This window comes from Oryx dammah, unplaced genomic scaffold (assembly GCF_014754425.2).
Source record: "Oryx dammah isolate SB20612 unplaced genomic scaffold, SCBI_Odam_1.1 HiC_scaffold_21, whole genome shotgun sequence".
NCBI lineage: Eukaryota > Metazoa > Chordata > Mammalia > Artiodactyla > Bovidae > Oryx > Oryx dammah.
Window position 1 is genome coordinate 56,744,439 of NW_024070205.1, and position 17,916 is coordinate 56,762,354.

Genomic DNA, 17,916 nt, shown 5'->3' on the forward strand with positions numbered 1-17,916 from the left:
TGTGCCTGACTAGGGGAAATGGGGAAAGAAGATATTGTATGATAACACCTATCACTTAATGATGTATGACAGATAGTAAATTGTATTTTTTACAGTGTTATCATGGGCTTCCTTGGTGGCTCAGATGGTAAAGAATCCACCTGCAATGTGGGAGACTTGGGTTTGATCCCTCGGTTGGGAAGATCCCCTGGAGGATGGCAACCCACTCCAGTATTCTTGCCTGGAGAATCCCCATGGACAGAAGAGCCTGGTGGGTTACAGTCCGTGGGGTTGCAGAGGTGGACACGACTGAGCAGCTGTGCGCAGCACGGCACAAGGGCTTTTAGTTGGGGTGTAGTTTTTCACTTTGGGAAGGAGGTGATACTTTGCTGAGCTGTAATGGGAATTGAGCTTCCCAGGTGGTGCTAGTGGTAAAGAACCCGCCTGCCAGTGCAGGAGACACAGGAGACACAAGTTCAATCCCTGGGTCAAGAAGATCCCCTGGAGAAGGAAATGGTAACCCACTTCAGTATTCTTGCCTGGAAAATCCTATGGATAGAGAAGCCTGGCGAGCTACAGTCTATGGGGTCACACAGAGTCAGATACGACTGAAGTTACATAGCATGCATGCAAGGGCTTTTAGTTTGGGTATAATTTTTTGCTTTGGGAGTAAGGTGCTATTTTGCTTAGCCTCATGCTATAATGAGAGTTGAGGCAGTGGGAAGAAACTTGCCAGGTTAATTTAATTTTAACTAGTAAGGCAGATTGAATGAGCTTTCTTTCATTAAAACCAAAGGGTTGAAAGTACAGAATCAAGGATTAGCTTGACAGCAGTTTCTGAAACAGGAACACAAAAGGTCTTAGGTTAAGGTCCTCAGTTAAGGTAGGCAGCATGGGAAATTTTCATTCAAAAAGACACTGTAGGACTGTGTTCTATCTGTTTTACAGAAGGTGATAGCATGCCGTTTACAGAGGCACTACTGATTTCACACATTAATGGAAATATAAGCATGCTTGCCAGATAGAGGCCCCAGAAAAATGTTCATTTAGAGGCTGAGAGATGGGAGACAGCACGACCTGATTAGAGATTCTTAGAGCATTAGTGAAAGTGTTAGTTGCTCAGTCCTGCCCAACTCTTTGTGACTCCATGGATTGTAGCCTGCCAGGCTCTTCTGTCCATGGGATTCTCCAGACAAGAATACTGGAGTGGGCTGCCGTTCCCTTCTCTAGGAAATCTTCCCAACCCAGACCTCCCACATTGGAGGCAGATTCTTTACCATCTCAGGCAATAATCTGGAGTAATGCTGGAAAATATCTTGCCTTATTTTAGTGCCAGTGGACTCTGATGCCATGTGCCACAGAAGACACGTAAGTACGGGCTCAGCCAGAGGCAGGAGAGCACCCACAGGATGCTGCGAGCATGCCCCAGGCTCTCCTGTGAGGGGTGTGGTCGCAGAGGGTCTCTGTCCTAAGGTGGGCCTCATCAGGACTTTGGACTATTAGAAACACTTTTGTTTCCCAATGACCTTCCTCTCCACAGTAACACGAAGCTGGGTTTAGCCTAGTGCTTCTCAACCGGGGGTGATTTTGCCGCTGAGGGGACATTTGGCAATGTCTCGAGACACTTTTGCTTGTCATAGCTTGGGGGGAGGTGCTAACTGGAGGGATGCTGCAAGGTATCTTACAGTGCACAGGGCATCCTCCAAAACAGGATTGGCCACCCAAAATGTTAGTCATGCTAGAATTCAGAAATCGAAATTGTGGAAAGCCCATGGTTTCTTGTGTAACCCTCTGAGCCTTTCTTCCCACCTTTACCTCCTTTTGTTCTCTAAAATTTCTTGGCCTCGTTTGTGGGCCTCTAAGCTTTTGGTCTTGTAAATCAACCATACCTCAATTTAAGAAATAAAGTTATTTAATTTTTTTTAAAAAGGAGGGGGAAAAAAAACCCTTTTATCTTTATGGCCATGAGTTTGGTTTTAGTAGATTCCTGTGGAGTGGTTTGCTAGGATGAAAAGTGCAGCTAAAGAACTGTTCACCAGCAAACAGTGTAACCTGTTCCTGGGTCTTGGACCACAGACCAACCAACAGTCCAGGCTCAGCTTTAGTGGCAATATTAATGCTTAAATATTTAAGAGCGACCTATTTGTAGTCTCCATATTTAGTCTCCATATTTTAGTCACCACTTTTCATTGCTCTCAGCAGTTGTTCATTTTAGTTCAAGTCTGGACTCCTCAGGCATTCCTGCAGGGTAGATTCAGGGAGTTGGTTTTGCATGGTGATGGCCCTCTGGTCTTCTGGCAGAGAGAGAGGGACAGTGACTGAACGAGGAGTCAGGGAGGGGATCTAGGGACCTGCCTCTGCCTAAGCACTTTTTCAACCAAGCCTTCTGACTTTAGCCACTCTTTGCTCTCACTTCCACAGGGAGCTAAGCCTGTTGGCAATTTTGCAGTGCAACTGGAGTTGCTTCTCTGCTTTCCCAGGCATCACTTTAGTGGGAGTCAGTTTTCTAAGGACTGTAAAATCAGTTACCTCCTGTCCATCTGCTTTCTAGTTCTCAAATTTTAGTGGTTTTTCTCCTCTTGTTCTTTTTGCCCATACTTGAAGCAAACTCTTTTCCTGCTGGTTTTAGTGGGGTTGAGGGTGCTGAGAAAGTGAGGGTAAAATTGATATGTTTAATTCTCCTTATGTCAAGTCCATATAGACTTCATTTTTACATACTGTTCTAAGTCTTGCCTTTTCCATTTAGTGTAATATGGAGGTTTTTCTGTGTCTCCATATATAAATCATCTAGTTCTTTTAAAGTAGTGCTGTTTCATTGTCTAGATGTATTGTGATTGATTCAAGCACACCCCTATTGAGGGACATTTTGTTTTTGTTCTCTTTCCTGTCACAGGCAGTGCTGTAATCATTTTTACATCTACTGTGCATCTTTGGTTGCACGTGTGTGCAGTATGATGAATGAAAGTCAGACTGCTGGAATTTCTGTCCTATCTTTGCCACTCAGTGACTGTAGAACCTTGGACAAGTTCTATAACTTCTCTCAGTCTAGTACCTCATTCCTAAAGTGGGACTAATAGGATTATTAGTCATAGGATTAAAATTATAGGATTATTGAAAGTGAAAGTGAAGTCGCTCAGTTGTGTCCAACTCTTTGCGACCCCATGGACTACGGAGGCCACCAGGCACCTCTGTCCATGGGATTCTCCAGGCAAGAATACTGGAGTGGGTTGTCATTTCCTTCTCCAGGGGATCTTCCCGACCCAGGGATCGAACCCGGGTCTCCTGCATTGCAGGCAGACGCTTTACCCTCTGAGGGAAGATGAAATAAGATGTGCTTAAAATAGTACCTGGAACATACATAGTATGTGCCACAGTAAATGTTAGCCATTCTTATTTTTCCTTTAGAATAAATTCTTAAAAGGTATACATGTTGTTGTGGTTTTAGTTATTGCTAAGTCATGTCTGACTCTTTTGCGATCCCATGGTCTGTAGCTCGCGTTTCCATCCATGGGATTTCCCAGGTAAGAATACTGGAGTGGGTTGCCATTTCCTTCTCTAGTTGACCTTCCTGACCCAGAGGTGGAACCCATGTCTCCTAGATTGGCAGGCAGATTCTTTACCACTGAGCCGCCAGGGAAGCCCAAAAAGGTATACATGTGTGTTTCAAATTTTAATAGAAATTGCCGAATGGTGCTTCCAAAAGCCTGCCGCATTGTATATTCCAAACATAGTGAGACTGGCTTCCTTCACTCTCTGTGTCACAGAAATGAAAACATCTCTGAGCTAATTGCTTTCCGTCATTGTCTGCTATTTATTTTGTAAAAAATGAAATATTTCTCTGTGTGCCTATTTTTATCAATCCTGGGAAACTCAAGACTATGAGAGATGGATGTGTTTTCTTACAGTGGTACTTTTTGAAATCATTGGCCCCTAGTAGATTATCAAACTATATACTTTGCCAAATCAGAATGATGTGAAATGCCATTTCAGTGTTTTAATTTGTATTTTTAAATTTATGAGTGACATTGGTCATCTCTGCATTGGTCATCTTTTCGCTCAGGTATTTTTTGGGGAATGTGTACTGTTGTGTGTGTGTGTGTGTGTGTGTGAACACTAATAGCAGTTTAAGGTCCATAGCATAGTTTAGCTGTCAGATCTGTTCTTACTTATGTTGGATGCTGATTATTTCTTGTTTATTGAGTCTTATTTGTCCAACTCGATAGTAAAGATTTTGAGTAATAATTGTTAAGTATTTTCTTATATCCCAGGAAGCACATAGATTTTAGTATTAAGTGTTATCTCAAAAATAAAGAAGTTTGATTTTTATGTTTGGTGTTTTGTTGTAATTATTTGTGAAGTGAATTTTTTGTGAGTAATGAATTTCTTTTGTAAAAATGAAGTTTACAGAAAATTCAGGTAGGGAAAAAATATAAAGAATACAATACGTAACTTTCTAACATCTAAAAATAGTCATCATTACTAACTTTAAGAAGTAATTGTGGGCACATTTGGCTGAGTGGTTGGATGAATGGGCACACAGATAATTCTCTAAAAATGGGGTCATATATATACAATTTAAAATAATAGCATAATTAATCCTGTTGGAATTGACAGTTGAAATAAAACTGGAAGGGTTACTGAATTACCGTTAAGTTACTCTAAGGTTAGAAAGAAAAGTAATTTTAAAAACTGAAAGATTGAAGTCAGAGGTTTTTGTGACTTCAGAGGTGTTTGTAAATTTTTTTCCTTTGGGTTATCTGTAATGAAATTTGTAACCAACTTTATAGCTCTTGCCTTGCCTCATTTTAATTTTGACAAGACCTTAACTTAAGATGTTTGATTTGAGAATTTTAGTCTGTGATCTGGAAAAAGGCCAAGACCAATACTTTTCATGATGTGTTAGAGAAAGCTCTAAGGTTCTACAGAGATGCTTCCTCATTTCTGCTTTTATCTATTTCATATATTAAAATACTGTATAAAATTTTGTTTGGGAATAAGAAAGTCCTGCAACCTAAAAAAAAAGTTTGAGAAGCATTGGGAAGTACATATGCTAACAGGAAACTAGGGGAAAAAAAAAAGACAACTTATATGGCATTGTTATTTACTTCTTTGTGTTTCAAAATTGCCAAGCACTTACACCTCTTGGTTTAGAAAGTATAGTTCAGTCCAGTTCAGTCACTCATTCGTGTCCGACTCTTTGCGACCCCATGAACCGCAGCATGCCAGGCCTCCCAGTCCATCACCAACTCCCGGAGTTTAACCCAGACTCATGTCCATTGAGTTGGTGATGCCATCCAACCATCTCATCTTCTGTTGTCCCCTTCTCCTCTTGCCCTCAATCTTTCCCAACATCGGGGTCTTTTCAAATGAGTTAGCTCTTCATATCAGGTGGCCAAAATATTGGAGTTTTAGCTTTAACATCAATCAGAAAGTGTAGATGACTAGTTTATTCCCATGAATTAGGAAGTGAAATACTGAGAGTTTACGCTGAATATGCTGACAGTCCCTTATTTGTAATGGATTCTGCTGGCACCACTGTTACATGTATGTGTCTGTGAGAGCACAATGACAGTGACAGTGACAACTGCAAGTGATGGACTTATTAACTAAAGCTGAAAGCTTTGAAAAATTACTCTGGGCTGCTGCAGGGGCTCTCTAGTCATCACAGTGGTTGATACACCACAAAACATTTGCCACTCTTCACAGTGATATTTACCAGCTATAATGAAAGGTTGGTTAAATTACTGCATTTTCCATCTGCTGCCTTGTGAAAGACTAATCGTTTGATGAATTTGTGGGATTAACATCAAAAGAAATAAAAGTTTAAAATATGTATTTGTTACAGCCCTCATGTTTAGAATGGATTCTCTTTCATAATCCATGTTGATGGCTTCCATATTTGTGCAGATTAAGAAAATATTTTACTAATCTCAAGGCAAAGAAAAAACTTTGAAGTTTAGGATATGCTAAAAGAAAATTATGCACTCTTTTCTCACCCCTAAGCAGGAGCTGTGTTTTATAGCTAATGGATGAATTTAATGTTAAGTTTAGTATCTGAGTCACAGAAGGCAATGGCACCCCACTCCAGTACTCTTGCCTGGAAAATCCCGTGGACGGAGGATCCTGGTAGGCTGCAGCCCACGGGGTCGCTGAGAGTTGGACACAACTGAGCGACTTCACTTTCACTTTTCACTTTCATGCATTGGAGGAGGAAATGGCAACCCACTCTAGTGTTCTTGCCTGGAGAATCGTAGGGACAGTGGAGCCTGATGGGCTGCCGTCTATGGGGTCGCACAGAGTCAGACATGACTGAAGCAACTTAGCAGCAGCAACAGCAGCAGCAGCATCTGAGTGCGTGCTGATTTTTGTGGCAAGCCAAGGTAGTCCTTGATGGTGCTGTTTTTGTTTTTTTAAATATCATGCCTCACTAGGGAAATTAAGTACTTTATTACATGATTGCATTATTGTAGAATCATTACCTTCAAGGGAGCATTGTTCATGGCCATGGGCCCCATATTCGTGTGGGGAGGTTTTCAGAAAAATCTTAATTGGTAGCAGATACCCTTATAGTACAAAACAGTGATGAGCTTGCATCTTACCAGCCAGCAAATGTGTGTAGGCACATTCTTATGAGACCTTGACAGCCCACTTTCCTCCCTTTACTGTTTTTAATCATCGAGGGACGCTCGTCTTTCAGTCTAGAAGCAGACTAGAGCTCCTTGTCACTCCCTTCATTCTGAATGCAGAGCAGAGTGGAGTTGAAGAGGCTATGACAGTTTTGCTTCTAGGGTGCAGCTTCTCAGGGCAGTGCAGCTTGGAAACAGCACAGGGGGTTGTCCAGGCGTTTGCACCCCAGGGCCTGCATTCAAATGCCTGCGTCCAAGTCCCTGCTCCCTCTCTGTGATGTAGGGAAGGAGAGGAGTAATGGAGCTTTCTTGGAGAGCAACAGTGAGAATTAAGTAAGATTTATATGTAAAGCATTTAACACAGCATCTGGCACTTAGTGAGTGTGTGGCAGATGTTCCTGTGTACATCATTGAGGTCACTGATGTCAGCCCTGTGTCATTCCTGTTAGGTGGCCAAACCCAAACACACATCTGGGGCAAACACTTCTCGATGAAATCACTGTCCTCTGCTTAGGGTGGCGCCAAAGGATTCCTTTATTGTGAGAGGAGAGTGAACAGTGTAGGACATCTACTTCCCCATACTGTTGTTCTTTGCTTGCTTTTGTATACAGCATATTAATTGTTGATTCAGATATACCAAGGGATTTCTTTTTCTTTTTGAGGACTTACTGAAAGACATTTGATTTATAGGAGTTCTTCACCCACCTCCACTCCCAATTGTTTTCAATTCTTCCATTTGCTTTATCATTTTCTGTTAAACATTCACACTGCATGGGGCAAAATAGCTAAGCCCGTGGAGAAATAACACATTTTAGCTCTGTTTATAATTTTAAAGATAATAACTTGTTTTTAGTTGTGTCCTTAAAAGGCTTTTTATTTTATCGTATCTGATACATTGAATATTGTACCTTCAGAATTAAATGTGACCAGGAACTTGTGGTTGCTCCTACCCCGCCCCAGTGTGGCTGTGGATCAAAAGAGCTATCGAGCTTGTGTTAAGAGCACACACCATTGCATTTCATGACATACTATCATCATTCCCAAGCAGCAAGACTAAAGCTTTAAATCTAGAATTTTATAACATGTCAAATCCTAGTGATGATATGATATCTTAATATAATGTAACCTAATATACTGTAAGTCCTAGGGAAGGAAATGGCAGTGTATTCCAGTATTCTTGCCTGGGAAGTCCCATGACAGAGGAGCCTGGAAGGCTATAGTCTGTAAAGTTGCAAAAGAGTTGGAGGTGACTTAACCATAACAAGAAGGAATAGCATACCTTATTTCATTGTGCTTTGCAGATATAGTGGTGTTTTTTTTTTTTTTTAAACAAATTGAAGGTTTGTGGTACTTTCCAACAACATTTGTTCACTTCCTGTTTCTTTGTCACATTTTTCTAATTCTTGAAATATTGCAAATCCTCTACTGGTAAAATGATTATGATTCGCTGAAGGCTAAGATGATGGTTAGCATTTTTTATCAATAAATATTTTTTAATTACAGAGTGTACATTTTTTAGACATAATGCTGTTAGACCACAGGATAGTATAAACATAACTTTTATATGCACTGGGAAATCAAAAAATTCATGTGACTCACTTTGTTGTGCTGTTTGCTTTATTGTGGAGGTCTGTAGCTGAATCCGCAGTATCTCTGACCTCTGCTTGTGTAATATAGTCATGTGCGTGTTCTATAACTTAATTTTGGTATATGGAACTCCCACTTGTACTCATTCAGCTTCACGTGATAGACTAGGAGGATCTGCTTTTAGTCCCACAGTCACAGGAAAGATGGAGAGTTGGAGAGTGAAGAGTATTGGAAGGTATGAGTTTTTGCCATCTTCTCACCCCTCCCCTACCAGCCCTCATTATCAATAGATGAAATTGGAATGCTGATCCATGTGGTTTCATATTACTAAAAATGTACATGAATGAGATGGCTCAGCAAGGGTAGGGATGTAACCAACCAGTCATTGTGGAGTAGTTTCTCTGAATTTGCTTCTCAGTGATATCTACTTCTTGTGCTTTCATCCTGGTTAATTCTTATAGGGCAAAACTCATGTTTGTGCTGAAATGCCTTATAGACCACTTGCTGGACATGGTGGAAGACAAAACTTGATTATGATTTGACACTGAGTGCTAGACCCACCCAATAGAGAGAGTAGTACTTTGTGTGTTTACTTGTACCTACATGGATATTGTACCTACATGGATACGTCAGCCATAATCTTAAAATGTTAAATCATAAAATTACTTAAGGAAAAATATTACTAAAGATACTATTATTCCTTATGGATACATTACTTAGCATACTAGCCTTGAATCAGTTGCTCATTGTGATATAGTTTCATGTGTAAGAATAAATACTAGGTTATGCAAGTATCTTTGTGAATATAAATAAGGAGGAGTTAGAAAGCTGTTATTCACTCATGTTTGCAGTTATGCAGTGAGCGGAGTAGAGGAGTCATGGAAAGTATGGAAGGCATCTAGTTGAGGGTTGGAGAAATGCAATCACAGAAGAAACATCAGAGAATAGTAAGACTTTTCATGGCAATAAATTCGGAAGATGGTAAAGTCAGAAGAGAATGGGTTTGCAGTAGGATCTGGCACATGAGGTAGACAGGCAGAAAAGAGAGGAGAGAGTCTTTCTAAAGGAAGAACTCAGAGCAGTGCCTCAAGAATGTGCTGACTCCCACGTTCACATATGGTTCCTCACAGCTCTAAATCAGTTTGCAGAACCGCAGGAAGAGTAGCCTGTTATATTGTTGTGTCATTGCTAAGTTGTGTCCAGACTGTTTGTGGCCCCGTGGACTGTAGCCAGCCAGTCTCCTCTGTTCCTGGGTTTCCCAGGCTAGAATTCTGGAGCAGGTTGCCATTCTTCTCCGAGGGACCTTTCCAACCCAGGAGTCAAACCTGCCTCTCTTGCATTGGCAGGCAAATTCTTTACCTCTTAGCCACCAGGGAAGCCCAGTCTGCTATATAGCAATAAATAATAGGGCAGTTCTTTCAGAGAAAACACTTTTCGTTGACTGAGACTGGAGTCAGATCCTCCTGCTGCTGCTCCTAAGTCGCTTCAGTTGTGTCCAACTTTGTGCGACCCCGTAGACGGTAGCCCACCAGGCTCCACTGTCCCTGGGATTCTCCAGGCAAGAACATTGGAGTGGGTTGCCATTTCCTTCTCCAGTGCATGAAAGTGAAAAGTGAAAGTGAAGTCGCTCAGTTGTGTCCGACTCTTTGAGACCCCATGGACTGCAGCCCACCAGGCTTCTCCATCCATGGGATTTTCCAGGCAGGAATACTGGAGTGGGGTGCCATCACCTTCTCCGGGAGTCATATCCTAAGGCTTCTTAAAGATCTGTTGCAGTCACCCACCAAGATGAGAGTGGTCCTCTTCTGGCCTCAGATGCTGATTGTGTGGCAGGGAGTACATATTTTTAACCGTCTCAAGACTCTACTATTATTGTAGAATGAGGTATGGGTCAGTCAGTCTTTAAATGCCTTCCATCTTTGAATTTCTTAAACTCTGTCTTTTGGGCACATGTAAACATGGCTCTCATCCTTACTAGTGACATTATTTTGAAAACAGGATAAAAACAGAGGAATGATACTCTTTGTTGAAAAGTAATTTTTAAAGACTTTTTGGAGTTTACTGTTTGAACAAAATTTTGGAAGTATGATAAAAGGAAGGAACTCATTTGTATAGATGTTCAGTTATTTAAAAAAAAATTTTTTAATAGAGCTTGCCAAAAGTAGAGCTGTATTATCCCTGTTCTGGAACATTGTTTGGATTTCTTTTCTATTGCAATGAAATGGAAATTTTATAGAGCAGTCAAAGAGTTTAGATACTCTTAATTTCTTATCAAACAGAACACTTAAAAAATAACCCTATATGACTCTCCCTGCTTTGATTCTTCTTCCTGAAGGATGTTTTCCCTTGAAAACCCCTGAACCTCAGAGTTAGTGTAATTGGATCTCAGTGAAGTAGAGGAAACCATAGGGTGCTGTGAGGAGTCCTGGGCGAGTGCCGGCCAGACAGAGACTGTGCACTCAGGCGGAGGCTGTGGGCCAAGGGAGAAGTGAATTACAACTCACTTTGACCTTGTAACTTTCACTTTTTAGGGAATAATCTTCTCCCTGGCTTATATGTAGAAAAATACACATTAAAAACAACAGACTGGATAACAAAAGTCCTAAAAATTGGAGCTTTACTAAAATAAGGGATCATGCCAATATGACTCTTCTCCCTATCTTTTGGGAGTGAGTGCAACCTCTTTGGGGTCGCAAAGTCGGACATGACTGAAGTGACTTAGCAGCAGCAGCAGCAACCTCTTTAGCGTACCATGTAGAAGAAAGAGTAATATGGTTCCTTCCACTGAGAAAGAAAACTAATTACGTGACTATTCCAAAGGTTTTAGACTTACTTGGAGATTTTCCTAATGATGTCTTATAATCCATATTTTATTTCTGTTTTAAACATTTCTTTGATAGTATGTTTATCTTTCCTAGAAATATTTATCTTTCCTAGAAACTCTGCCATAATATTTCTGATTAAAATGATTGTCTGTTTTTAAAATCTTTTAAGTTTTATTGTACTAGTAATATATTCTTATTGTTTGTGTTAGTCACACAGTCATGTCTGACTTTTTGCGACCCCATGGATTATAGCCCACCAGGCTCCTCTATCCACAGAATTCTCCAGGCAAGAATACTGGAGTGGGTTGCCATTCCCTTCTCCAGGAGATCTTCCCATACCAGGGATCGAACCGAGGTCTCCCACATTGCAGGGGAATTCTTTACCATCTGAGCTACCAGGGAAGCCCTAAAGCTTTAAAAAACATAATTTTTTTTTTTTTTTTTTTTAATGACAGCCACCTGCATCTCTTCTCCCTCTTTTCCCTCCCATCTTGGTTAATTCAATCCAAAAGCTGTCGGGTAGGGTTGAGTAAGGTAGAAGATCAAATGACATAAAACCTAGAAGCTATAAAAGAGTAAATATAAATAGATCAATAATTTTAATACATAAAATTTGAAAATTCTGCATGAAGAAAACTAAGCTATGACATGAACTTGGGAAAACTTTTGTTCAAAGGGCCAATTTTCTTTGTATATAAAAATGCTAAGAAAACGAAAGAAGGGAAACATATGTAGAGGTTTTGATGTAGCGTTTTTAAAATAATGTCAAAACATGCCCCCAAATAGCAGAATAGTTTAGCAGTTTCTAAGGAAAAGAACCTTCTATAAGCCATTAAGATGATAGTATGAAAATTCAGTGGTGTCCCAATTGTGGGTGATTTTCCCCTTCTATTTTGTGTGTTTTGAATAAAACAAAATAAGTCTCCAAAAAGCAATACAGTGTTACCAGGAAAAATAAACGTTTTATGTAAAAAAAAAAATATACAAATCAATTAGAGAAAGATCAGCAACCCAACAGAGGGTCTGCAAAGGAATGGAACATACTGTTCATAGAAAAGTCTCTTAAGCATATGAAAAAACACCCATTCTTACTCATAAGAGCAATGCTGTAGACTAAGATACTACTTTTTCTGTGCTAGTTGGACAAAGATCAGAGTTGAAGCACTTTTGAAGAGTCCCTGAGGAAGCAAGCACTTTCAAAACTTGCTGGATTAGATTATAAATTAACACAACTTGTGCAGAGCACAGTTTGGGCATAGCTAGCAGATTTACTAACATACATTCCCTTTGACTAAGAACTTATCCTGCTGGCATCCTCCCACATAAATGATAAATGTATAAAATTATTCATTGTAGCGTCATTTGTAGCAGCAAAAGAGTGTGAACAACAGAAATGTCAGTCAGTGGGGGCTGGGGTGTTTCTACAATGGAATGCTCTACAGCCATCAAGAAATTAAGGAACTTTAGGTAAAGTGAAATCTAAGGTGTATGTTAAGAGAAAAAACATAAAATATAGAAGTATGTATGTAGCATGCTACCATTTGTGTTAGGAAATGGGAAAGGGGTAGTTAATCATATTTGCGTATGCATGGTGTCTCTGGAAATACACATGAGATACAGTCGCACTGCTGTCTCCAGGGTGAACAGCAGGGTGGCTGGAATACAGGAATTGTCAGACTTTGCAAAGACCTTTTTGGATCTGTGAATTTTTAACCATAGGAATTTACCTATATAGTAAGTACATTTAGTTGAAAAAAAGAAAACACCTTTCAGACCACATAAAAGGAAATGTCATAATTATCATACTTTACAGGCCATAAGTGTCAGGTAATATTTTCTTTGCTGTCTAGCTGCAGATGCCCTAGCTATCTGTCTCAAGTAGGATTAGTTACCAGATTTCCTAACTAAATCATTTTTTTAATGTCTTGCTGTCTGTTTTATTTAAAATTTTTACATTAATTTTCAAAACTGAGATCTGCTTGTGGTGAGTATTTTTTTTATTGGTCATCTTTGACATGTTTTGATAACAAATATTACTGAGACTATAAAAGAATTGGGAAGGTTTCTTTTCCCTTGCTTCTCAAGGTGGACATGGTGAGTTGAATTGTTCTTGATATTTTTCCATGGAAGTAATTGTAGTTTTACTCACAGGAAGAAGAAGGAAATACTTGCAAACCACAAAAAACTTGCTGGCTTCAAGAATGTATTTTATCATTATCTCCAACCAATGATCTTATGGTTATAGCTCGGGAACAAAAAGCTGTATTTCTAGTGCGTAAGTACTCTGTAATTTTCATTTATTTTAATGCATAGAATAGAAAATGAATTAGGTAGAAAGAAAAAGTGTTACTTCTCCATTTTATGGCAGCATTTGATAGTTTGATATGTTGCACAGACTTTTGATTCTCTTTTATTTCTTTCTCTTCCCCTTTCTTTTCCTTTCTTTTCTGTTTCTTTTCTCTGTTTTTCATTCTTGGCTGCAGATACTCTGGCACTTTAGAAGCAGTTTTGGGCATTGCCCAATTCTCACAAGGGGCAGTTAGAGCTAAAAAGGCCACTGACCCCTTCTTAGCAATAATGTGAATTGGGTGACTTTCACCTCTAATTTGAAAGCTCACAATACTGTTGTTTCCTATTTGGGGTATAAGCTTAGCTTACAATTTTTGTTGAAGATTTAATTTATTGGCTATATATAGAAGGTGGAAAACCTCACTAATCAAAATAAATAAGGTCTTGTATTAAATGGGTACGGAGTGGCACTATTAAGCAGATTTACTCTCCAATAACATAAATCTGTTAGAAAATTTTTCTTTGCCAATTGAAGATAAAAGTTTTATAAATAAAAATGATGGGGTAATACATAAGAATTAATAACTTTATTACATGGATTGAATTGGAAGAAAGACTAAAGAGAGTGTTATAACAATCTTATAAAATTTTTTAAACATTTTATTTACTTATAGAAAGACCCACATAAATTAATATAGAACTATTAAATTCTGCCCTCATCATTCTAAAGGAGAAGAATGAAATTAAGAAATTTTCTGTTTTAGTATGCTGTAATTAAAGTTATTTTGTGTGATGATGTTTGGTTGTTTGTTTTTTTCCCAGCAAAATGGAAACACAGTGATAAAGGGAAGGAAGAAATGCAGTTTGCTGTTGGTTGGAGTGGCTCTTTAAGTGTTGAAGAAGGGTAGGGACCAAGTAGTTCTTTTTGTCTCTCCATATGTCAAATGTATATGTGAAACTGAATAACTTGTATATCAGTCTGCTAAGATGTTTTGTCATTTGGAATGTTGATTAAAAGTATATTCATTGCAGCTTTAGAGATTGTAGAGCATGATTTGGGCAGTAAATTTTAATTTTATTAACCATGTAATTATTAATCAAAGAACCAAAAAAAAAAAACAAACCCCTTGTATTTGGAGAGGATTTACAGAAGAGTTTAGAGAGAATTCCGTAATATCCTGTCTAGATTTTGTCTTTTCCTTCAGTTCAGTCACTCAGTCATGTCAGATTCTTTGCGACCCCATGACAACCTGTGGTCCCCTGGAGAAGGGAATGGCAAACGACTCCAGTATTCTTGCCTTGAGAGCCCCACGAACAGTCTTTTCCTTAGCTCTTTATTATTATTATCTTTATTTTTTTTAGCATACCACAGGGCATATGAGATCTTAGTTGTCCAACCAAGGATCAAACCTGTGTCTCCTGCAGTGGAAGTGTGCACTTTTAACTTCTGGACCACCAGGGAAATCCCTCATTGTTAATTTTTATTCAGCCAAAAAGTCAAGGGCTGCCACGGTCCTCTCTGCTTTGTTAGCACTGGGCTTGTACTTAAAGGTGACAGTGCTACATTAATTCTGAAAGCTCAGAAATACTTAAGAAATGCAAGTTAGTAAATTCAAGTTTCCTACTGACCCAGTTAGAGTTTTAAAACCAGATCTCTAGCATGGTTCTGTGATGGAGCTGCTAGCCTGGAACCTGCAGCCAAAAATTGTTTTCAGTTAAATTTTTATGACTGAAAGTTATCTAGTTGGAATGAATAAGGTTCTTTAGACTTTAAATTCAGATAAAAGACAATCAAGTAGAAATCCATAGTACATGCCTGACACTCTGTAGAGACTCAGTGAAATGCCATTTCTCCTTGAGTCATTTAGTCTAAGCATTTTGAAGACCTTTAATTTCTGTTGGAAATGCACATGCAAGGTTCAGTTACTCTAGGGCCTCCCAGATGGCTCAGCGGGTAAAGAACCCACCTGCAATGCAGGAGACACAGATGTGGGCTCAGTCCCCGGGTTGGGAAGATCCCCTGGAGAAGGAAATGGTAACCCACTCCAGTATTCTTGCCTGGAAAACCCCATGAACAGAGGAGCCTGGCAGGCTACAGTCCAGAGGGTCACAAAGCGTCAGACACGACTAAGCATGCAGGCATGACAGCAGGGCCTGAGGCTGTCAAGAGCCTCACACACTTATGCTAGTGTGTTACTTTAATATGTTTTCAGTTACCTTAGAGACAACAAACAACCAAAAAGATTCATTTCATTTGGTGTCTAGTTTGATATATGGGTAAGAGGATTTATACTTTGTTAAATAAACTGGTGATGATCCTGAGTTTTGACAATTTAAGGAAGAAGTCAGTAGGAATTATTTTAATTTTGAGGCTTGTCTCTGGGCATGGGACAAATTTTTCTCAAATCTGCCTGTCAGAAAAAAAAAATCTTTTAGGGACCATCCAGCACAGCAGGTGCTTAGAAATAGATTATCAGCAGCAATTTCTGCAAAATATAAAAAAAGAAGCCAGCCAGTTGAAATATGGCAGGTCTCTAGAATCATGTTCTCAACAGAAATGCAGTTTGCCTGTTATGTGATTGCCAGTTCCTCCCACCTTCTGCCCAAGTTCTTCACTGATGTGGAGGGGAGGGGAACAGTGGGAAATGACTGCTTGGTGATCCCTTGATGTTTTCTTACTTTTGTGTATAATCAGTTGTATATGGTAAAGGTTTGCTTTTTTTACTTTTATGCTTTTCATGACAATACAGAATGAAAAATACTGTTCTTATTAACCTCAAGTGAATGTGACATTAGCTTTTATGTGAATGGGTTTTATTACCTGTCTTTTGGTGGAGTTTTGCTCATTTTTTAAATTTATGTATTGGATACAACTGGTCCGCAGAGCTCATCTTCCACTTAATTGTCCTTTAACATCCAAACATAGAGATAGAAAAGTCATTGATAAATTGATTGGGTAAACATATGATTTTGTCTTTGTTTTTAGGGAATGTGTAACCAGTGCTCTGTGCATCCCACTAGCAAGCCAGAAGAGGTAAGGATAAGAGAGTAAGTGAGGCTTTTTTTTTGGTTTGATGTATGAACTCTTAAGATCATTGATTTTGTTTGTAACAGGAGTTCCACTGGACGTCCAGACTGGACCTGCATCGTGGTGGGCTTTACTTCGGGTTACGTACGCTTCTACACAGAGGTGAGTTGAGCGTTATGCACTTAAAAGGCACCATTTGACTGGAAAACCTGGTTCCGAATTCCCATTACACTCCTTGGTGACTCACTCCCTGCTACTTGAATGTGAAGTTATTACTTATGGGGGTGAAGGCTGGAACGGGGGAGCTGTGGTGGAAGGTTCTGCTGTAAACTATAGAGAAGAGAAGCCATGTTCTTGTGCAGACATACCACTTGGCATCCATGGAAGACTTGTGGGGGAAACGCCACTCTCTGCCCAGCCACACCTGTTCAGGTATGTTGGTAAGAAAACAAGCAGGCTCGTCTCTGTGCTTCCTCCTAGAACGGTGTCCTCCTGCTCGCACAGCTCCTGAACGAGGACTCAGTGCTTCAGCTCAAGTGCAGGACCTACGAAATCCCACGACATCCTGGTGTGACTGAGCAGGTAGCGTAAGAGATTGTGTCCACAGGGACAGTGGCTTTACTCTGAAGTAGTTTCTTCCTTCTTGTTGGGTGAAAACTTTAAGGTATCTTCCCGTGGCACAGTTAGCCCTGCTGTCAGACTTTAGAAATAGAAGCTATTCATAGCTGAGTAAGGAACACCAATATTGCTTTTACTTACTTACTGAAATTTCGTATGCTTTGTTCTACAGTGAAATAAAACACTTGAGTTAGAAACCAAAAGGTTTTCTCATTTTTAGAACTTAACAGTGACTTAAGGTAAAAAATGGTTTTATATAACCTTATATCTTTTTTATTTGGACATAGGTGTTAAAAGTATGTAGAGTAAAAGAAAAAAGATTTAGCTGTGTTGTTAATAGTGCTACTATATTGCACTAACCTATTTCTCAGAAAAGGGGTTATTCAGTTTTTATTTACTATGGAAAATATTTTATATTCATTGAAAATTTTGATAGAGAAAATACTATTGAGTGTCTAAGGCACTCCACAGTTTTCACTTCTTCCTAGGTTCTGTGTGAGATTTTGGTTGTCTCACGGTCAAAAATTTTGATTGTGTCTACAGTAATTGTAGAGTCACATGAACTAATATGCTCTTGTTTAGCACATCTCATATGGTACATCATCAAAACTATATAATATGCCTTCTCTCTTTGTGCTGTCCGGCTTCCAAGAGGTTTGAGATAAGCAGATGTATATATATTGTGTTCCTTTGTGGACGTAAATTGTGTGATAGAGGGACTGGAGTGAAATTTAACCAGTAAGAAAGCCTAGACTAATACCTGTTAATACTAGTGAATGAGTTAGTCAGTAGTATTAAGCATTACCTTATGAGTTGCTAATTTACGTGAACAGAATAACTTCTGTGCAAATTTAGAGAAGAGGGAACTCAATTAGGACTAGGGTAATAAAGGAAAATTTCATTGAGGAGGTAGAGTTTGACTTTAGCCTTGAAAATGGGTATAGAATTTAGAAAAGAAGGGAAA

At 39.3% G+C, this 17,916-nt stretch overlaps 1 protein-coding gene across 1 annotated transcript in view; it reads left to right on the plus strand.

Annotated features, from left to right (window-relative positions):
- RAB3GAP2 (RAB3 GTPase activating non-catalytic protein subunit 2) overlaps positions 1-17,916 on the plus strand; it is a 104,497-nt gene that overhangs the window by 27,564 nt on the left and 59,017 nt on the right. Inside the window, exons 3-7 of the mRNA XM_040263255.1 lie at positions 13,169-13,292; positions 14,129-14,210; positions 16,293-16,340; positions 16,421-16,496; positions 16,815-16,916. Of these exons, the coding sequence (XP_040119189.1) occupies positions 13,169-13,292; positions 14,129-14,210; positions 16,293-16,340; positions 16,421-16,496; positions 16,815-16,916 (432 nt within the window). The remainder of the gene's footprint in view (positions 1-13,168; positions 13,293-14,128; positions 14,211-16,292; positions 16,341-16,420; positions 16,497-16,814; positions 16,917-17,916) is intronic.